This window comes from Falco naumanni, chromosome Z (genome assembly GCF_017639655.2).
Source record: "Falco naumanni isolate bFalNau1 chromosome Z, bFalNau1.pat, whole genome shotgun sequence".
NCBI classification, from domain to species: domain Eukaryota; kingdom Metazoa; phylum Chordata; class Aves; order Falconiformes; family Falconidae; genus Falco; species Falco naumanni.
Genome location: NC_054080.1, coordinates 66,804,313 through 66,826,532, shown reverse-complemented (window position 1 = coordinate 66,826,532; position 22,220 = coordinate 66,804,313). Strand labels below are relative to the sequence as shown.

Sequence of the window (22,220 nt, the reverse complement as noted above, 5' to 3'; positions counted from 1 at the left end):
CCTATCTCTGCAACCTGGAGCTAAAACAGGCTTTTAGAAAGGTACTGAATAATTTCCTTCTAAATATTGTCAAATCATTGTACACTGCACAACTGGAAAACAGACAAGCGGACAGAAGATGCAATTAACTTCACCATTAACGCTGTCTTACTTGGGAATTGCTGCTGAATTACTAGATCCTAAGAGGATTTAATTCTGCTGAAATCAATGGGCCTTCTACTATCTGCTTCAATGGCAAAGATTTAACTTCTGAAGTCACTCAGATGGAACATAGAGGGACATAACCAAATTGAAGTACCTGCGCTCATCAGGGTTTGGACCTAAATTAAGCACTGAATTTATAGCAAATAAGCCCAAGAGCTTAACGTGAATAAGCCAATGATGCTTGAAATCCTGCATCTTTCATTCTTCCTTTTTGGTGTTTAAGCACTTCTCATCTGTATCAAATAACTGTGGAGAGTTTAGCAACATGCTACGGCTGTGGAACTGTAAATATGTAAATTTGTTGGAAAGATGAGGAAGTTTGTTGGAAAGTAAAAAAAACCCAACCTCTTTTAAGTGGTGACATGCGCTGCTGAGAATGTCGAGGGAATGCTGCCATGAAGTTACATGCAGTGATGACTACCTAGACATCCAAGGAAGTATTTATGGGAGAGGTCAGACCCAGTCCCTAAAAAGCAGATGTGTTGGCCACTGCTAATGATGTCAGCACCGCAAGACAGGCTCACTGTCAGGCAGTGGAAAGGGTGGGCAGATACACCCTAGGGAGTAAGGAAACCAAGCAGTGGAAGACAAGAGTATACACAGGGAAAATGACCAGGATGGGGAAAACACTTCTCTCTAATACAGAACAGATGATGGATGTATTCTCCAATTATGATTTAAAGGCAAAAAAAGTTTCACAAGAAAAAAAAAATATATCTGAAATAATTGTCCTATTCTGCAGATAATATTGCAAATCCATATGATCTTGTAATTCATACAAATCAAAGGACATTTATGCAGTTTAAGGAGCCTAACTCAAACAAACAGATCTACATCATTACTACAAAAAATCACATAATTTCCCAGAGAAGCATGGTAACAATCTAGGTTATGTTTTTCATTGCCTTTCTGATGACAAAATGAACTCTTACCCTGCAATGTAATTATCTTTCCCACTCAACTCCTACTTCACAAATATTGCATCACTCCAACTATTTTCCTCTTTTACTGTGGAATTCAGCATTGCTCAGAATCCTCTTTCTATTATTCTACAGATGTTGATTATGTTAATACACTGAAATTCTGTACGAAGAGGAGTTTTTACTCTCCCCAACCACAAAAGATGACATTCCACTAGTGTCTGGCAACTTAATTATTGCATGTTTTGGGTTAAGGCTCAGACTCAGAGATGGTAAGTCAAGGAAGGTGTCTGTGTGCTTACACATGTACATCCTCTTAGTTAGTAAACAAGAAGTTAAAAAAACCAAACCAAACCAAAACCACAACTCAACCGTTCCCAGATTTTTCCAGCTTCTGTTAGGAATTACTTAAATTATTTGATTTAGTCAACAATTCTGAAGAGTGCTAGCTTTGTCTCTCTGCTCACAGCCAAAATGGCTAGAGTAATATAGTGGAAAAGCACACTGAGAGACCACTAGAGTAAGACCCTAACAGGGAGGGAGCAAGCCTGTGATGAACATTGTGTTCAACGTGAATCTATAAAACCACATGCAACCCCTGACAAGACAACTTCACAGCACATAATAGCTCAGTTAACAGAGTTGAAGTGAGGTCAAGCCTGGATTTTCAATTTTAATTGTCTCGATCTAATTTTTTTTATCCTTCTGACTTTTTTCATTGTAAGATCACAACTTGTGTACATATTGGTTCTCAATAGAACACTGCAATATGAGTTTATTGTTTCTTTTAGTTGGGATTTTGTAGAGGAAAACCACTGCCAAAACAATTTCATAGTATATTCAAAATTAAAAATGCATTTTACCCCAAATGACTATAAATTAACCTAAACAACAAAAAAAGACAATAATTTCTTAATTTTCCAAACAAAACAGAAAAATAACTGCAACAAAAGAGTCAAACAAACTGAACAATTCTGTGAAAGCGTATTCGTTAATAAAGGTAAGGACAGTTCCTTTGGAGGAAAGAGGAGTTCTACGGCCTGAGGCTGAAAGTTGTGTGTTTTGAGAAGTGTGCTGTAAAAAATGAGAATACATGAGTTTCATTAATTTTTGATATACACTCAACAAAACCAGGAGAACTACCTCACTCAAATCTGAACCATTTCACTTTGCATAATCGTTTTTATTTTAGAGCAGCAAGACAGGTTTTCTGTCAAGCACCTGAAAGATGTGTTTTAAATTTGTTTCAAAGGTGCATCTTTTCTCAAGATCACATGGAGGACTGTTCATTCTCATGCATGACGGTGTTGCTCAAGGCTGCGGCCAAATGTCACAGTACCATTTGTCACAGCCACAGGGAGAAGGGGGAGTTTTCACAATAGAAATTGTGCAATCAGATTCGCCAGTCCAAGGAGGATTATAAAGATGTGAATGATCAATGCTGGCCACGTCAGCTGCCCAGCACGATGCAGGGAGATCATGTAGATGAGGGACGGATACACGAATACAAAGGCCAGACCACATGTTGCTCCAGAGTATCTGAGGAAAGGCAGGGAGAGGGGAAGAAGAAAAGAAAAAAATAGAATGCTTTGCATTAACTCTTATTTCTGGTTATCATTTCCCCCCCTCAAACCAATGAACTGTCAGTCTGGCTGAACAATGTCTATCTGCAGTCACTAAACATCAGTTTCTGTTCCTTGCTGTCCTTTACCTCCTTCAATGGCATTTAGTTATCTCCACTCTGTGTTGCTCAGCCCCCTGCTCCCCTGCACCTGCCCTCTGACATGCCTCTGAAGTTTCAGTTCCATCCCCACATGCTTCTGGGACTGACTGCCTATCTTTGACTTGATGTTTCTACGTTCTTTGGGGAAATTTGTCAACATGCAACAGAAAGTGACTGGACAGTGCATCCTTTGTTAGGCATCCTTTACTGTCAGAACTACAAACCTCACTGCACACCAGCCATCTGAGGACACCTGTTAAAACGTGAGCACAGAAACACTCCTGAATCTTCAACTTTTGTTTTAATTTATTTAATGAGCTTCTAGCAAATCATTCTCCAGACCTGGAAAGACCAACATGCCCTCCTGGAACATGATCAACGACAGCAAATGAAACATTTAACTGTCCTTTTTGTAACCACCCCCTTGCTTATCAAAACCTCTTTATTTTCCCCTATTGTGAGTTTCCACCTACTAAGTTATACTGCAGCCAAATATGCATTATTAACTAACAATAACTTATTTTATTTCAAATATATGAACATCCCTTTTAGACAGATGAAACATCATAATACAGAGTAACCATATGCAACACAAAATGAGCGAATACCTAAGTTAAGATCGTACATGGACAATTTATCACCTGGAAATTCACTATTCAAAATATCTGCTTACAGTATGAACATATCAGCAGAGACCAGGATCAGTTTGCAAACAGAGAAATGTGTTGCATGATATTTATTTGGAATTAATAACCAGACCATCTCTATTACTGGAATACAAACATTTTCACTAAAAGGACAAGTAAAAAAAAATGAAAAGAAAAAACCCTCAAGAATCAGCTACTGAGCAAAAGTAAGTTATTTTGCTACTCTGGTCAGACTCAAGCCTGTCATTCTGGTTTTACAATTGCAGATTCCTATATTTTTAAACACCTCCCTCTCCTGGTTGCTGTAGGAAAGATGCAAACTAGGCATGAATGGCGGTGTTATTACAAATATGTAGAAAACAAACCTCATTAGATTGCTTCCTCTAATCTTTCTCAATTATAGAAATCCTAGGTGTTTTGTAACATGGTAAATTTAAGATATCACGTAGAAGTATAATTTTTATGTCACTCTTCCCTTTGAAGTTACTTGTTTTCTTGGATTTTTATTACAGACTTTCAAAATAGCTTCAAATGGTCTTAACACAAAATAAAAACTTGAGAGAAGCCACACAAAAACCAAGCAGCTTTTCTATGGACACCATATTCTTTCAAGGGTATAGTTACAAGGTCCTCAAATACAGACCCAATGAAATCTTGGGAATCATCCAAATCACCTCAGATACAGAGGCACAATTACAGATAGGTGCTTCTCAGAACTTCAAGAGAGATGATTGTCTATGCTGCTATATCATTATTTACAACTTAAAAGGTATAAGCCTCACAAAATACAATGACACAATTACCTGCATTCATACTATTCCTTTTCAACATCAAGAGACAAACATGGAGCAACAACACAGGTAAGTTCATTGTGCAAGCAACACTCACCTTATGATACCTCCTATATTTGGGTAAAATCTTGCCATTGCTACTCCAGCTCCTACGATTGCTACATTCAGGATGAGCACATGGAAAATGCTACATGGAAGTGAAGAAACAGTGTTAAAATCTATGCTTCATTTATTACAAAATACCACCATTATCCTTCATTTACATTAACATTTAACTGGAACATGGATGGTGTTTCCATTTGCACGACTCACTCTATTAAAGCTAATTAATTTCACAGCAAACATAACATCTACTGAATATTCAAGAGTGCCAAGCTAAATATCTAGTGTTTTGACTCAACATATTCTTAAGGAGTAAGTATGTGTAATTTGGCAGTTCTTCTGAAAAACACCATACGTGGTACTTAGCTCTCAAATATTTCAGATGGATGTACAAATACCAAAGAAACAATACGGCATAACTTAATTCCCCCACGAAAGAATTAGCTTGTTCAGAGAATGATCTGTATTGCTCAAAGTGAAGTAATAGAAACCAGAAGAAAGGAAAAGATGTACCAAGTAGAAAACATCAGACAGAATACTAGGAGGGCAATGACACCTTAAAATTTGACCTCTAATGCATTTTGATAGAGGACAAACATTTAGAATGTTGGATGTCATTTAATATATGACCTGTGTATTATTTATGTTGGAATTTTTCTGTTGAATTAATTTTTACAGATGTTTTACTTTTGCTTTCCTTTTTGCATTAAGGATGAAAACAATGGATATTTTCTGTTCTGCAAAACTTAGGGTAGTTACGAACAGAGCTGAGACTCAGGAGACTATCAATTTTCTCTAGAGAATATGAAATGTTGGTATATTGTAACATAAGGTAAAGTCAGGAAACATAGTAAAAAACTGTGATATTTTGGTCACACAGCTGTCTCTATGAAGGGAAAAAAGAACTGACACAGAGGAAACATACATACACTTACAGGTTTTGTTTATTCTTCTGGAGGATTTGATTTCTTAAAATAAACAAAAACTGTAAGCCAATGCTGATTTTTTCTTAACTGCAGAAAGTATCTGTATTATGGAGGATGTCACTAACAAGCTTTTTAAAAGTGACAACTTCCACGGCTGAAAGACTGGTTGCCAGTTTCCGAGTTAGGAAGAAAGATTAGAGCCACAGTCTCATTAAGTTTAGGAGAATGGAGGTAATTTAAACACAAAGGAATAATTTAAGTTATGGACAATTTCTAATGTTTGCTCTTGAAAATTGATTTAAAAAAGACAGAAATAGTATCTTTTTGTACACGACACTTTTAACAATGGTACAAGAGGTGTACCTCCAAGACTGAAGATAGTAGCGGGAATACAGCAGCTCAAACTTTAACAAAAACATAATTGGATATAAACCTGGTAAAACCCCAAGAATAAAAAATAAAATCCCAAGAATCAGACTTGTTAGGTGAAAAAGGACCAAATGTTTACTGCTTCTCTAATACTGCTATGGAAAGCCAATTAACTACATTGCTCACAAAAAAGCATTTGCCATTAAAAATTACTTCCTCTCTCCCCACACACACAGCAGATTGCAAATCTTACTGTCAGCACAACTGAAGCCAAAAGTTTATGAACACAGAAAATGATGGCACTCCTTCCATTCTTTTTTCCCCTGAGATTTATTTTTTAGCAAGAGGGATTAAAAAGAGTACAGGCTTAGTAATTAGAAAATGTTTTTGCAAATCTGGGTCAGTTCAGAATATTTTAGCAGAAAACATGAAAAAAGTCTGAAGTATTTCATTCTGGCATGCTTTAAAACAGAAGATGTGATTTCATAGTTCAAAGTTGTTGCTTTTAAAAAAATTAATTCTAGTGTCCTGTAACTTGAAAAGCAAAGTGGTGCATGCATATGTCTGGTGTGAAATGAAACATTTTTCAGCTTCTTGATCTGGGAAAAAATAATTGGGGTGGAGGGAAATGTGTTTTGGCTCAACTGGAAACAATTGCCTCAAAGTGCTGGACTCCAAAACAATTCAGTATTTGCAGAGTACTGCTTTGCAGTTTTATTTGTAACAATTAAGCAGCATCCTCAAGAACAGTAACAAAATCAGAAAGTCTGAAAAGGATTTAAATCTGTCTGTTTCAGGGCAAAAAGGTTACACTGTATTTCTCCTCTGGAATATCCTTGCTCCTTTTGAAACAGCCCAAGCTATAACCACGTTATGGGACAAGTGTTGAACCTGCAACCCCCTTCTTTTACCTAGGCATAGACATTCACAGTTCATCTCAGGTTCAAGACAGGAAAAAGACTCATTCTTAATGCAGAAAAGGGCATTATCATTTAGGAAAAAAATATCCTTCTGAATAAAGAAGAATCTGATAATCTAGGTTACTCGTAACACTAGGTTACTAGTAGCTGTATCATTTGACATAGTATTATGCAAAGGACTGTAAGTTTCATGCAGGTGCACTACAGAAGGGACAAGCACTTCTCATAGCCTGTGACATTTTAACAAGTTCTACATTGCTCAGTTTTAGCCTGACAATGGTTTATGGTACAATTAATGTCCACCACACATTGCAAAAGGGCAGTCAAAACACCAGTATTTTGTGGGGGCATAACCATACCACCTCTGCTTATTATGACTATAGGAAGAAAAGTATTTAGGTGATGTTAGAGATCAGAAAAGATGTGGCCCCTCTTTACCTAACCACCCTGCTGGCACACAGCTGTTTTCTAAGCAGCATAACCTTCTTCATCATGATCAATGGCAGCAGGATGGGCTCACCCATGTCAGGGTGGACAGTCTGCCTGGGCAGCCTGATTAGGGCTGCTGCTCTGAGGCACATGCTGGAAGGCCACAAGGAGGTGGTAATTCACAAAAGAGGCACATCCATGGCAATCCAAGAGCAGCATGTGGTGCTTCATCTTTTATATTCTGTCCTCAGTCTCAATATTCTCAGTTGAGCAGACGAAGACTCTAGCTCTTTTGTATAAAGAGAATCACTGCTTACATGCAAAAATCCTGCAATCCCACAAAAATAATATTAAAGAGGCAGAAAAAAATAAAATCAAGCTTTCTCCTTAGTCTTGCTTTTTTCCCCCATTGCAAGGTTAACGTCTCAGGCTGACAGAGTCGAGAAACAACCTGGTATGCCACAAGATCATTAGAGGGCTTGCTCTATCAAGTTCTGTCCTGCAGAAGGGGTAGTTACACTTAAACCACTGAACAACAGTGACCACATATATCTAATTAACTTCAGCACCCGCAAAGTAAGAATCATATTGAAAACTGAAACCAAACCCTAGGGCAGGGGACATTTTTAAATCCCCTGAGGTCAGACGCAAAGACATGAGAAGAGCTGGACTCAGACTGGAGTCACAGGGTGAACATGCATAAAAAGGGAAACAGGAAAGCAAGGAAAAAAGCAAAACAGGATCATTCAAATAAGAATTGGGGAAGGTTACTGCATCTAAAAATGTGTTTTCTTCCTGGAAATCTCACTCAAGTGACATCAATCAAAAGACTATGAATCTATAGAACAGCAGTTACAAGCAAGACAGAGGCTAGGTGAAAGGCAGATAACACACATGCAAACAGCAGAAATTAATTCACTGCATCAGAAGACACTTCTGTGGGAGAACTGGCAGGTCTGCTGGGATACCATGGAGTAAGGGGAGGACAATCTTTAAGGAAAGCCAAGTGATTTCTTTCCATCAGCTTATTTAACCTCTCAGAACAGGGAAGATGTTAGGTTTTAAAAACTGATCAGATGACTGTACACAGCATTTCAAGTGCAGCATATAATTAATCAAGAGAATCTCTGTCACCAGTATCACTGTAGCCAAGAGCCAATAACAATAATAAAAAAGTGAGCTTTCTGTACATGTAAGAAGATCCAGAGTCACGTAAGAAACAGCATATAAACCACATGCCTCTAGCCCTAAGTCACCCTAAATGATGCCATTGCAAACATACCTCACTAGAAAAGAAATAATTTCCCAGTACATGACATCTTGGACTTGCTTTACCCCACCAGGGAGGGAAGAAGAGAATGAACAGTTCCTTGGTTTTTATCCCAGTACATGACTTTCTGTGTTGTAGCCTGTACACTAGCATACATTTTGCAAAATGAAAGAAGGAATTAGGACTCCTTTGCTTGTGCCTAAACCTTTTGTAGGAAGCACAGAAAGGCTGAATGCTTTGTGATGACACTTGTCAGAAGATGACTGGGCCCAGCATGCCTACACACTTACTTGTTTTTAAAATAGACAGAGACACGGGTGACTGATACTGGTATTGTAAGAGGAAGGAGATTTGTCCTTAGAAGCAGGAGGCTTCTGCTCTCCTCCTGATCGCTGCAGGATGGAGGATGCTACTCATTTCCTGTATGCTTCACACAAGCAAGCTGTCATTGTTCAGATTATCCATGATGTGAAACCAGGGAGAAGAAACAGTTATGTATCATCTGCTTAAACTTTTAAACTTGGAAAGGGTGAGCTAACCTAGAGGTTAGTAGGATACACTATGGATAAGCACAGCAAAGCACTTAGTAGAAAACAGCACTGCAAAGCATCTAACAAGTGTGGGACAAAGGACATGGGGATCAGTCTTCAGACAAGAAAAGCTCTCCTGAAGTTGAGGAATGGATTCCTCGTTATAATCCAGTTATAATCCCTGGCCCACCAGCAAAAGCCAGGGTGTGGAACAAGATGATGCTTGATGATGCTTTTGGTAGAAACTGCATTGGATTAGACTAATTGTCAAGACCAAGAACTATAAAACAGCAAATACCTTGGTGCTTCATCATATCCAGTGACAGAGAAACAGTAAAGAAAAAGGAGTTAAAGCAAAGAATCAAATTGATCTAGCAATACAGTAACTGCTAGGAAATAAGAATTATCTGGAGCCCTGTAGGCATGTATGTAATTAAGCTATTCAGTCATCAGCCAGCTTTAACATGCAACCAGGACTCCAAGTGCACCAGCTAATAACTTAATGGTTATCCATTAACTCCATCAATAGCAGCAGCAGCAGGTATCCACATGGATACCTGGAGAGGGACTTTTTACAAGGGCAAGCAGTGATAGGACACAGGGTAATGGCTTTAAACTGAAGGAGAACAGAATTACATTACATAGTAGGAGGAAATTCCTTACTGTGAGGATGGTGAGGCACTGGCACAGGTTTCCCAGAGAAGCTGTGGATGCCCCATCCCTGGCAGTGTTCAAGGCCAGGCTGGATGGGGCTCGGAGCAACCTGGTCTAGTGGAAGGTGTCCCTGCCCATGGCAGGGGGTTGGAACTAGGTGATCTTTAAGTTCCCTTCCAACCCAAACCATTCTATGACTCACACCTGCAAACAACTGTTCATATGAAGAAGCTTGGCTTTTAATATCAGGAAGCTTCCAGTTCATGCAAAACCTGCGGCACCTCCATACGGAACAACCCAGGGCTTAAAAAAGATTTACAGTGGGGACCTGGACCAAAGGAGGTATTTTTTAAAAAAAATAAATAATTGGACATTTGTAACCAGAAGGTAATTTTATAACATTCTCTCAGCTGCAAAGGAAACTTAATATAGGAAGGATGCCCCTATGGAAATACATGTGATTTAGCACATTGTATAACAGGGTTAAACAAGGCTAGGTTGCCAACAGAGATCATCAAACGCACAATCAATATGAATTCAGCATACTATACTACCCAATGTGCTGCATAAATGGATGGATATACCATCAGTGCACACCCTTAAACCTCACTTCCACAACCTGAAAATAAAAATAGGAAAAGGCAGAAAAATAATGTAATCATACAAATCAATCACAAAAATATAAGACTTGAAACTGCTGGGTTTTTTTTCCAAAATTCTTCTAGAAGAACTGCACAGAACTCCACTTTCTGTTCTGCTCTTTTTCTCCTACTTTATCCTTTTGGTTCATTACTTACATAGACATTTTCTCCAGTCAAGTGACTGGGAATATCCCCCTCCATATATACACCTTATGCACAAATCTGAGAGCTAAAGCTTGAGTCTCTGCAGGTCAGTCTTACTGCCTGAGAATTGTTAGCCCCAGACATTGAAGATTTCAATAAAAGAATTCAAGTATAAACAACTACTAGTAGAGTGCTCATTTTCCTACACAAAAGCCATGGTATTTCCAGGTAGGTTCTCCGGAGTGGATCAACAGGCTCTCCAGTGAGACATCAGTTTATGTCAGTAAGAACTACTTCTTTGTACTTGCAAAATGCTTCCCCACAAAAGCAGCTCTGGGAAAAACTCAGAATACTGAAATTTTTCCTAGGAAGGGGATATAGCTCCAGTGCTACTGAAGGACCTTCATCAGTGAGAACTAGTCACCAAAAGACAAATTTCACAATCAGGTAGTACATCTTTACTATCCACCCAGAGACAGATCCTGTGCTTGCTAACAGTCTTCAGTTAGTCCCCACTGCATAAAAAAAATTAAGGGCTGAGCTTAGTTATAATATGGTTAATGCACAGAAGCCACAGCCTGGAGGTTAGCTGAGCGATTTTTGTGTTGTATTTGAGATACCTGGGGGTACTACAGAGGGAGGAGACACAGCCAGCCAGAACGTGCTACCTTATCACTATAGGTTGGAGCAATTTAAGTGGCTTCCTAGAAACCATTTTTGACTTCTCAGAAACTTTAAATACCTCTCTATAAGGAGAAATAAATAAAAAAAAAATTAGTGAAGCTACCCACAGGACATCCTGGAGACAAGAACCAAGCAAGTACTTGCATCATCACATTTGTCATACCACAAAGGCTTAAAACAGCAAGCTGGAATTAACCTGAGAAGAGACTGGTATAAAGCTGTAGGTTCTAGGAGAGGGCATGAGGGAAATGAAAACCATTCTGGTCAGGGAGTAACTGGAGGGAGGAGATAGGAAGAGGCACATCCACATAATATAAAGGACATGGCTATTTCCCAGTGACTGTGAAATCCATGTTTAGCACTTAAATCAATGGCCTTGCTTCCAACAGCAAGTTGCAGCAGTTCCTAAAAATCTCCTCAGAGCTGAACTGCATACAATTTAGCATTAAAAAAAGCAGGCACTTATTTCACTGCCTAATTTTAGGCATCCAATTTCTAGACCTCCTCATAGCTATTTTAGGACCCAGAAGAAACCTGAAACTTGCAAAAATGTCTTCCCAGACCTGTACGCTACTGCTGATGTCACAGAGGAAATACACATTTCTTCTGGGGATATTTTTTTCCTTTCCTCCATCAACAGCAATTCACAACATAAAATAAGAAACTTGGACATCAATGCCAACTTCTCAGCTGTGACAAATTCAGACAATACTCTAAAAATAAATGTCCTAGGTTTTATGTAAAAAAACCCCAACACCTAAAATGGAAATCTAGATTAGCTCTTCCCTGGAGTACAGAGAGTGTACAAATGCAGGGGTGTGGCTCATCTCTGAAATTAGCATGTGAAAAACTATTTTTGTAAGCATAGCAGCAGCCTAGATAACACGGCTAACAACTCACTTAGCTATCAGCTCTGTTTAAAAACAGATGGATGATTACTAATTATGCACAAACAAAACACATATGGCACCCTGGAAGACTAATATCCAGAGTGGGTGTCCTTTACAGCTTAAAGAGTACTTGATGAAATGCTGCTGAACAAAATTTTTTTCCTGTACAACTTATTTCCCCCCCCCATATAAATGCGTAACACAAAAAGAACTGTGTTGACAAAATTCCTCTGTTTATTGACAAAATGAAGAGCTAAACCAAAAGACTACCCTGATTCTGCTCTGCCAAGCTGTAGCAGTCCTCATCTGCAGGCAAGTTTATTTTGCATGCCTATTCACTCCCTGACTTCACAAACATCGTGAAATTAGCTTTTGAAATGTACCGCAATGGTAATTAAAAATAAAAAAAATAATAAAAACAAAAGAAATGCAGCAAAGGAAATCCCCAAAAGCTCAGCCCGATTTCTGACAATGGAAGGCCACTTAAGCAAGGTCCACCAAGCTCTTGTCAAGAAGTAGCCTTCTTACCTTGGGTAAGCATTTCCAAAAAACTGTCTTAACAGCTGAACTCGTGCCAGATAGCCTAACAGTGGGTATACAGTCATCATCTGGAACAGCAGGAATATTCTTGCAACGAATGACATGATGTCATCACTGGGAAAGTTATCTAGAAAATTCTAAACACAGGAATAACATTACACTTAGCAATGGTGGCTTGATTACATGTATCTGCTGATTTTTAATAGCTGTGTGGAAGACAGGGATAAATACCAAGCACCTGCAAATGCTAATTGAACTCCGTAACAAGAAATATCCTCTCTCTTTTACAATTGCCTTCCTATAAAATACCAACTGATTTTTTAATACGACAGGGCTGATGTCAGCTTTCACGTTAGCATTAAAGATGAAGTTATTTTCTAATCTTCTGAACATCCTCAAATAATAAAGGCTGTGGAAGCACCACTTGATTTTCTAGGCAGATGGATGCATATGTTCCTATTATCTGTCATATCACATTTAGATATTAAAACCAATTATTTAATCAGTAAAACTGGATCATATATAAATGAGGAAGGGATCATATAATACAAGTGGGAACATCTGAAATAGAACTATAAGAATTAAGTATCATGGAAATACACAAATGACTCTGTAAGTACCTAGGATACCCACAGAAAATAAATGGGAAAAAAATCACTTGTCACCTACTCTTAAACTGTGGCTTTCACCCCATGAGGTTATTTCAAATGGTTAAAAAAATCATTTAATGGTTCAACAGTGGTACTCATTTTAACTAACATACAGTCAGAGTTAGTCTTTAAATGCTGATTTGTTGCTAAATATTATGCAAGAGACATGGACCATCTGGTGTAAAATGGATCACTAGTTGATAACTCCTATCTTTGAAGTAATTTAGAATGTGGGAATCGGCCTTGCCTATAAGCAAACAGTTTAATAGCCTTCACAGGGTGTTTCATGTGGTGTTATTATCTGAAGAACTCTGCTGGCAAGGCTCACCATACAGTTAGCCTCCAAGCCTACCCATAGCGAGGACTCCTATCTAAACAAGCTTGCATTTGCATGGTATTTCTTTTTCTGAAGAACCTGAAACCATTCCAATGAGTGGGGTTGGTCACTGCACACACAACTAAACAAACTTTTCAGGATTAAAGAAGCTAAAGACATTAAAGCCTCAACCGTTCACTTGTTCATTTTGGTCCCTTCATCACTTTCACAGAGTATTTATTAACTGTTTTTTACAGAACTGCTGGCAACCAGCATGACTATAAGTAAGATAACACAAGCATTACTCATCTGCTTGTGGTAGTGCCCATGAGGCTTTAGCCAACTGACCAGAGTCAAGGACAGATGTGTCTCCCAGGGTGAGTCATGAAGCAAAGAAGCAGTAGCAGTTCTTTTTTTAATACATATTTAATAAAGGATTACATTTACAAATGCAGTAAAATATCTCACCTGTTCAATGCATTCTTTGGATAGTGGTGGAGAAGGAAAAGATGCAAAAATTATCATTCCCACATACAGATACGTTAACCCCACCAGGAAGTACGCAATAGAGAGGTCTCTCACCTGAGGAAAAATAAAATCTTATTTTGGCCAACACTGACACACCAAAACAGGCAAAAAGCAAAACCTCATGAGAATTCTATTGCATTTATTACTGATACTTTTATATTTATTAATATTAATTTTATACTTATTACAATAATTGAGTTGGGACTGGTTCTGGATCAGATCAGAAAGCTGCAAGAACATACCCCAAAGTGGAGCTAAACAAGTGTTATATATCTTACCTACATACAGAAAAGGCACGAAGAAACAGATATGCCAATAGATGTAGCATGTTATTGCTGTATGCACAAACCTACATTAGCTTCTAAAACTAACAAACAAGCAAATCCCTCTACTTCCCTACATTCACAAATCCTGCTAAGAGCCTTGGGACACAGAGACAGCTGTTAAAAGAGCCCATCAATCCCATATTTCTTGTCAGGACTAAAAGCATACAATTACAGACATCAGCCTACTCAACTGCAGATATAATGTAAAGGACATTTTTAAAGATGCTGCTTTGAAACCTAAGAGGATGATCCACACAAACTGGCTCCAAGCCAGAAACTAGCATGTCAGGCTTTTATATGGATGGCATGATAATGGAAGACATAGCCAATAGACCACTACATCAAACAAAAAATAAAAATAAAATTCAAACAAAACACAAAGGCAGAGGTATATATGTCGTTTAGCTTTAGCATTGTATTTTATAATAACTCTTTCATTTAAAATTGCCTATCTGCTTTATGACTGAATTTCTAAAACCACCTCAGGCAGATGCACTAAATAATAGTCACAGATTTTCAGGAGAAAATGCTAAAGCTAGGGTCATAAATCCATATTTAACTATATTACATATACCTAAATATGGATTTAAATCTTAACTTCAGAGTTCACTTCTGAAATTTTTTACTATATTTATAAAGTAACTAATATATAAAGAGATTTTCAACTACATAAAAATAAATAAAAGCTTTTAGCAATATTTATATTGGGAAATAAGCAGCAAATTTACTCAAGTACTTTATGAAACTGTGGAATCCACATATACATCAGAGTAACCTCATAGCAATAAACTTAGTGGGTTGTTCTTTTACATTAATTCTTTTTTATTTTTAATAAAGTGGGAAACCATTTGTTTCTTGTTATTAACTAACTATATTCTATATAAGCTTATGTTACTCTACAAAACACTCATTACCTTACAGCAAACCATTTGTTCAGCTGTTGCTAATAATCAGGCTTCTTAAAGGATTACTAGTAAAGCTTCAATACATGACACTATTTTTGTATGACTGAGAAGTGAGTTTTATTAGCTCAGGCACAGCACCAAATTATTAGGACCATATGGCTTCCAGACCAGTATCATAATTATGGCCTTGAGCTAGCTCACTGCGTGGGCAAAACTTGCTCACATCTGTGTATGGAAATATTTCCCTATCTCCTTGACAAAAGAAGCACATCCTATACATTTCTGGGGTCTTCCGAGAGCAAGGCGGTCCCTGAAGAAAGTGTATAATGCTAGATTACCATTTTCAAGCAAAGTTCAGAAGGCAGACAGTTTTTAGTGAAGGAACTGGAATCTCCTGTTCATGTTGCTAGTGCTTTTGGGGTAGAAGATTGATGCCTTTTCCCCATCAGCCTGCAAAAGGCCAATGATACATCCCATCAGACAACAATGCACTGTTGAAGCTTAACCCAGTGTGGCCCTTGTACCCCTAGACAGCTGCACGCTTCCAGCTGCAAACTTCCTCCTGCTGTCCAGTTACATGCAGCTGGAAGATGCTTCTCTGGTCCTCACCCCCCTTGCACTGGTCACTGAGTAAGGACTATCAACTTCTGTAAGATGTTGAGCAATAGCGTTTTCTTTAAATGATGCCCAGAATCTCTCCTCAGTGACATGAGAAGCTGTACAGGTTTTTATATAACAGCTACATCTTCAAATTTTTCAAAATGCACACAAGACCCTCTTGAGGCACATCACCTGTAAAAACCTGTTTTCACTTGCTTGAAATTTGGTATTTTAGGTGTATTCCTCATGCATAAATCCCAGTTGTTATTTACACTCAGCCCTCACATAAGCTCTAGAAGCAACTGTAAAACTATTTTTGGTGTGACAAGTTCTTGCAGTTGTGAGGACAAGCAATTGGAAACAAAATTATTACTGTTTCCTTTGGACTAGACTTAATTAAGGATAGATAACTGTTGTGCTATTACCTCCGACTATACTAACCAGTTCATGTTCTGACAATTCCTGAGGGTGCACACTTTAATCGGTACTGAAACTAAGTGCAGAGATAATTCTGATAATGTATTTTTATAGAACATAACACAAAAGAGCTTTTTCTTCAGGTGCTCTCACCATACAAAGAACACCCAGATTTTGATTTCCGTAAGCAACAAGACATAAAGACAACCTGAAAACCTGAATTTATTTTCTGAAACATGTCATCTCCCTTGCAAACATCTGCTTCTGTATATAAGATAGTTATCTTTGTACAAGAGTGTATGTTTGTGTATGTAACAGGAACATCTTTTGATTAATGTTCATTACTCTTCAGGAGACCTGGGTTCACTCCCTAAAGACCTTGACTATAAATGCTGCTTAGACAACACAATACGAGATAAAACCAAAGAACACATGGAGAGAGAGAAAAGGATTAATGTTAATAATCGCATTTGTCTATTTTAATTTTTATATTAAGAAGTTCCTACTCAAAATGGACATGACTGTGGTGGAAACTGCCTAAGCATAAAGAATGGGGCAGTCCTCCCACTGAGATTTTATAATCTAAGAATCAAATGTAGAAAAAAATGGTTGAAAGAAGGAAGTATTTAGGGGATCAGAATGCAAGGGAAGCATCAAAGATAACACGCAGGTCACAGTCTGTAAGGACCAAAGCTTGCCACCTGCCAAGCCCTTGTCAAGTACACCTGAAACAACCGGCAGATTTTGGGATGGAACTTGGAGAACAAGTGTTAGCTGCAGTTATTGCTGACCAGGGGCTTTTCTGGTCAGATGCACACAACAAAGTGTTAAAAGTGCCTCTGGAAGAAGAAAATTGGCTGACTGAGGCTGCCAGCAGCAGCAGCAGAATGAAAGGAGAAATCTGCCTCCTAACAAAAGAATGAGTCTGGTAAATTGGATGAAGCTAACAACAAAAACTCTGAAAGTGCAAGATACTATATCGCATCTCTAGTTTACTATCCAGATGCTGGCTGGACCTGTGGCACAGAACTGGATGCAGCACAGTGAAGTGTCTGTGCTCTACAGATACTTCCAATGTAATGCTGAAAAGAACAGACAACTTCCAGGTCATGTTTTCACTTTTGCATGCCATAGGGAAAATAGTTCATTTTTAACTCAGTATCACAGTGAAAGCTAGTTTGTAGAGTTGCTTCTTGGATGGATAAGCCTGTATCAGTGCTTAGTAATTATTACCACATTAGAAATAGTACCTTTTGATCATCCCATTTCAGATTGGTCACTTCTCAAAAGAGAGATGCTGCCTCTACAATATGTAACAGGACTCTGATCCCTATCATAAACAGACTTCACCTGTTCAAGGTGTGTGCATTAAGGGCAAGTGATAACATTCAACTGGGTGACAAAAAAAGTACTTCACCAAGATGTGTAACACTGTACATAATTTTGGCTGGAAAAAGAAACCAGTGGCAGGGCAGCATCAACAGAAACTGTTTCAGTATTGCAGAAAATAAGAACCATCCACAGCTCCATGCCTTCTGCAGTTACCACCTGGGCAAAAAACATCTCTCCACTCTCAGCCTTTCCTCCAGGTAGGTCCACAAACGATTGTTAGGAGACAGCACTACCATATTCATGCCTGTAGATCATGCTCTGGGCTTTTGTAGCATCCGTACAGCTGCTCAGGGAACCAGATCACAGATGTGAATCACAAAAAAAGAAACCCAAACAAAAACTCCAACTAATCACATTTTGTGGCCAGGTCAGTTTTCTGTGCAATCAGTTTCCAAACCAGTTGATTGTGCAGTACACAAAACCACTGATAAAATACCAGGGCACAGCAGTGGGAGATGGGAAACAGGGAGCTCAAGTTTGAACACTGCTCTTAGGGCTTGGCTGTGCTGCTGACATTTGGTGTACTCTAGTGCACTGCTCTTCTCACATCCACACCATACTGGAATATCAGCCAGAGGAATCCTCCCCCCATGTGCGTTTTAACTTTGGGCAGTGATACACGCCTGTGACCAGAATGGAAACTGCTATGGGTTTGGATTTCTGACTCCATAAAAGGAATGTTACTGTTTCTCTTTCTTTTTTACACCTCCCCAAAGAGTTGTTGTTGTGACCACTAGTTTCAGCAAGTTTTGTTCATAACTAAAATAGTACTTTTCCAGCTTGCCAAGTTCTGTTGGCTTTTCACAGAACTCTGATTGAAGTGACATGTTAACAGGTTGATCCATGAAATACTGATATAAGAAAGCATCTTCTTGATATAAATACATAGGAAAAAATACTCTTAACACCCTGACTTAAGACAGAGACCTATATACATATGTAAAACTCCCACTTAGTCCAGCAGCTTAGTGAATGAATCACAAAACTGTTAGCTCTTCAAGAGCATCAGTGCTTCATTAACATTTGCAAAGCACTTTGAGACCTAGGTGAAAGGCTGCTGTACAGCTACAAACAGGGAAGGAAATCTCTAGCCAAACAAAACTCCTAGAAGAACTATGCAGATTTGGTTTCCCATTACAAACTTTTCCATGCAATCTGAACACCCTTCTGGAATGTGACAGTCTTGCCCAGGGCTTGGGATCCACACTAGGGTTGACTTGGAAATTCAACATAAGCTCCAGGGAGGACATTCAGAAAAGCTGATTCAAATGCAGGCAGTGGTTTCTGCCTCCTTAACACAAGAAAATCAAGCCGAGAAGATTTCAGGTGCTACTGATGGCTTGCTCTCATGTAAATGAAGCGGGGAAAGCCACAGGAAATATCTTAAAGGTGGCATGGAAGTATTAGGCCTCCCATGCATACAGAGCTGATTGTGGAGTGACCCTGCCTTTAGAATTTGAAAGCCACAGCTAAAGAGAAAGAAAAATCTTGCCCTTTTCCATATCATAAAATTTTCTCAAGAAAACTGAGAAGAAACTTTGTTTTCTTTCTCCAGAGATTTACTAACACTCTCTTTAGTTTTTAAACTATTTTCAGAGATGCCCATAAACCCCAAGAATCTTTCCTGGAGGAGGATTAATGATTCCTTTGCAGAGGTGGTCACTCACAAGCTGGCCTGGGTTCACAGGGACAAAAAACTAACTGTGCAGATTACTAAAGTAAAAGGTCATTTCACTGCATTGGTGCATGACCACCTCTGAATAATCAAATATATTTTACCTGATGTGTTGTGTAGGTAACTGGCTGGAGCCAGCTGGACAAGATGACAGCTGAGGTCCCTTCCAACCTCAACCATTCTTGGATTCTGTGATTCTGTATCATTTTTTCATACAGCTATTATTGTAAAATCTTTGTATGTTATTGTAGTTACCTTTATAGCTAAGATTATTTACAGATAAAGGCCATGATCTCATTGCAATTACAGAGACATGGTGGGATAGCTCACATGACTGAAAAGCCACCATGGATGGCTATGTACTTTTTAGGAAAGACAGGGCAGCACGGAGAGGTTGTGGAGTTGCTCTTTCTGTGAAGAGCAACCACAATGTATCAGCTGTCCCCAGGGGCGGATGCAAAATGAGTCGAGAGCTTACCAGTAGAAATTAAGGGGCAGGGCAACATGGGTGACACTGTTGTGGGTGTTTGCTACAGGCCACCTGATCAGGAAGAGGAAGTCAATGAGGCCTTCTACAGACAATTGGAGGCAGCCTCACAATCACAGTCCCTGGTTCTCATGGGGGACTTCCACCTCCCTGATACCTGCTGAAAAGACAACACAGCTAGGCTCACACAGTCCAGGAGGCTCCTGCAGAGCATTAGCGGTAACTTTTTGACACAGGTGATAGAGGAGCCAACAAGCAAGATAAGCTCCTGGACCTTGTATTCACAAAGGAGGACTGGTTGAGGATACGAAGGCTGGGGGCAGCCTTCGCTGCAGGGACCATGAGACAGTGGTGTTCAGGATCCTGTGTGAAGGAAGCAGGGTGATAAGTAGGACTACAACCCTGGACTTCAGGAGAGCTAACTCTGGCCTCTTCAAGGACGTGCTTAGAGGATTCCCATGGGTTAGGGCCCTAGAATGTAGGGCTGTACAAGAGCACTGGCTAATATTCAAGCATCACTTCCTCCAAGCCCAAGATCAGTGCATCCCTATGAATAAGAAATCATGCAAAGGGGCAGGAGGCCTGCATGGATGAGCAAGGAGCTTCTGGCAAAACTCAGACAGAAGAAGGAAGTTTATGGGATGTGGAAAAGGGACAGGTCACTTGGGAGGAATATAGGGATATGGTGAGAACATACAGGGACGTGACAAGGAAGGATAAGGTCCATTTGGAATTAAATCTGGTGAGGGAGGTCAAGGACAACAAGAAGGGTTTCTTCAAGTACCTCAGCAGGAAAAGCATGACTGGGGAAAATGTTGGCCTGCTGCTGAATGAGGTGGGAGCGCTGGTGATGAAGGACACAGAGAAGGTGGAGTTACTGAATGCCTTCTTTGCTTCAGTCTCCACTGCCAAGGCCAGCCCTCAGGAATCCCAGACCCTGGAGGCAAGAGAGGAAATCTGGGAAAAGGAAGACATTCCCTTGGTTAAGGAGGATCATGTTAGAGATCACTTAAGAAAATTTAACACCCACAAATCCATGGGCCCCAACAGGATGCACTCCGGAGCGCTGAGAGAGCTGGCAGATGTTATTGCTAAGCCACTCTCCATCATCTTTGAAAGGTCATGGAGGACAGGAGACATGTCTGAGGACTAGAGGAAAAATGTCACTCCAGTCTTCAAAAAGGGCAAGGAGGACCTGGGAAATTACAGGTTGGCCAGCCTCACCTCCATCCCTGGAAAGGTGATGGAACAGGTCATCCTGGAGGTCATATCAAAGCATGTGGAGGAAAAGAAGGTCATCAGGAACAGCCAGCATGGATTCACCACGGGGAAATCATGCCTGACCAACCTGACAGCCATCTATGATGGAATGACTGGCTGGGTAGAGAAGGGGAGAGCAGCGAATGTTGTCTACCTTGACTTCAGCAAGGCTTTTGGCACTGTGTCCCATAACATCCTCATAGGTAAGCTCAGAAAGTGTGGGCTGGATGAGTGGACAGAAGGGATCTTACCAACGCACACAAATATTGTAAGGATGGGTGTCAAGAGGATGGAGCCAGGCTCTTCTCAGTAGTGCCCAGCAACAGGACAAGGGGCAACTGGCACAAACTGCAACACAAGAAGTTCCAACAACTTTACTCTGAGGGTGACTGAGCACTGGAACAGGCTGCCCAGATAGGTTGTGGAGTCTCGCTCTCTGGAGACATTCAAAACCCACTCAGATGCAATTCTGTGATTTTAATGAAGTGGGACAAGAATCCTGGAAAGTGGGGAGGCAAAAGTTAAATAATCAAAATAATTACAGTAAAAATGTACTCTAGGGCTCTAACTCTGTATTATGTTCACTCCATTTTGTATTTTATAATGGGAAGATATTAAGAAAGAATGCAGTTCTATCTGGACGAGCAGCACGTAATTTTTTCAAGGGCAAAGGACCAGTCCAAGGGCTACATATCACAAAGGTTCCCGATCCAGGCTTCAACTCTTGAGGATTCTCTAAATTGTGACACAAAACTACTGAAGCAACTGAGAAAAAGTATTATCTAGACCCCAACACTATTTTTCAGAACTCTGCTAAAATCAGTCCTATGCCCAATATTTTCCAGCATTTTTCATTCTAAAATTGGTCAGGTTTTCTAGTCATACAACACTGCCAAGCCTTCTGCCTCTTGTGTGTAATTTGGCCACTTAATACCAGCCTGACCACAAATAAGTCTGAGATGCTCCTCTAAGCTTTCATTTGAATAAATTTGAAATGCATCTGTTATAAGTATGTGTAACTGGTTTCTTATCAGATCACAAGAGCAAGTTACATTTTCTGAAGCTACTACAGTCCCTGGATTGACTTCAAAAGAAGCAGGCAATCTAGATAAAAATCAGCACAGTTTTGTGAAATTACTTACATTATTTTCCTGATTCTTGTTATTTTGAAGAAGTGTGATGACACAATTGTGGATGAAGAAGGCAAGTGTCAGAACCCCTGTAAGCTGAGGGAACAGAATTCTAAACTCTAAGGGAGGAAAAAAAGTGTTAATAACTTC

At 39.4% G+C, this 22,220-nt stretch overlaps 1 protein-coding gene and 1 long non-coding RNA gene across 7 annotated transcripts in view; both read right to left on the bottom strand.

Moving 5' to 3' along the window:
• Window positions 1-1,872: 1,872 nt before the first annotated feature.
• SLC38A9 (solute carrier family 38 member 9) overlaps window positions 1,873-22,220 on the bottom strand; it is a 53,862-nt gene continuing 33,514 nt past the window's right edge. For all 6 annotated transcript variants that reach the window (XM_040579563.1, XM_040579562.1, XM_040579565.1 and 3 more), the window contains 5 exons: window positions 22,083-22,189; window positions 13,819-13,932; window positions 12,373-12,521; window positions 4,383-4,472; window positions 1,873-2,663 (listed from right to left, as the gene is read on the bottom strand). In XM_040579563.1, the coding sequence (XP_040435497.1) occupies window positions 2,498-2,663; window positions 4,383-4,472; window positions 12,373-12,521; window positions 13,819-13,932; window positions 22,083-22,189 (626 nt within the window). In that variant the 3' untranslated portion in view covers window positions 1,873-2,497. The remainder of the gene's footprint in view (window positions 2,664-4,382; window positions 4,473-12,372; window positions 12,522-13,818; window positions 13,933-22,082; window positions 22,190-22,220) is intronic.
• On the bottom strand, window positions 4,484-7,900 carry LOC121081010. Its single transcript, XR_005825562.1, has 3 exons — window positions 7,888-7,900; window positions 6,581-6,583; window positions 4,484-4,956 (listed from the first exon to the last, which is right to left on the bottom strand). It is a non-coding gene; the product is annotated as an uncharacterized LOC121081010 (long non-coding RNA).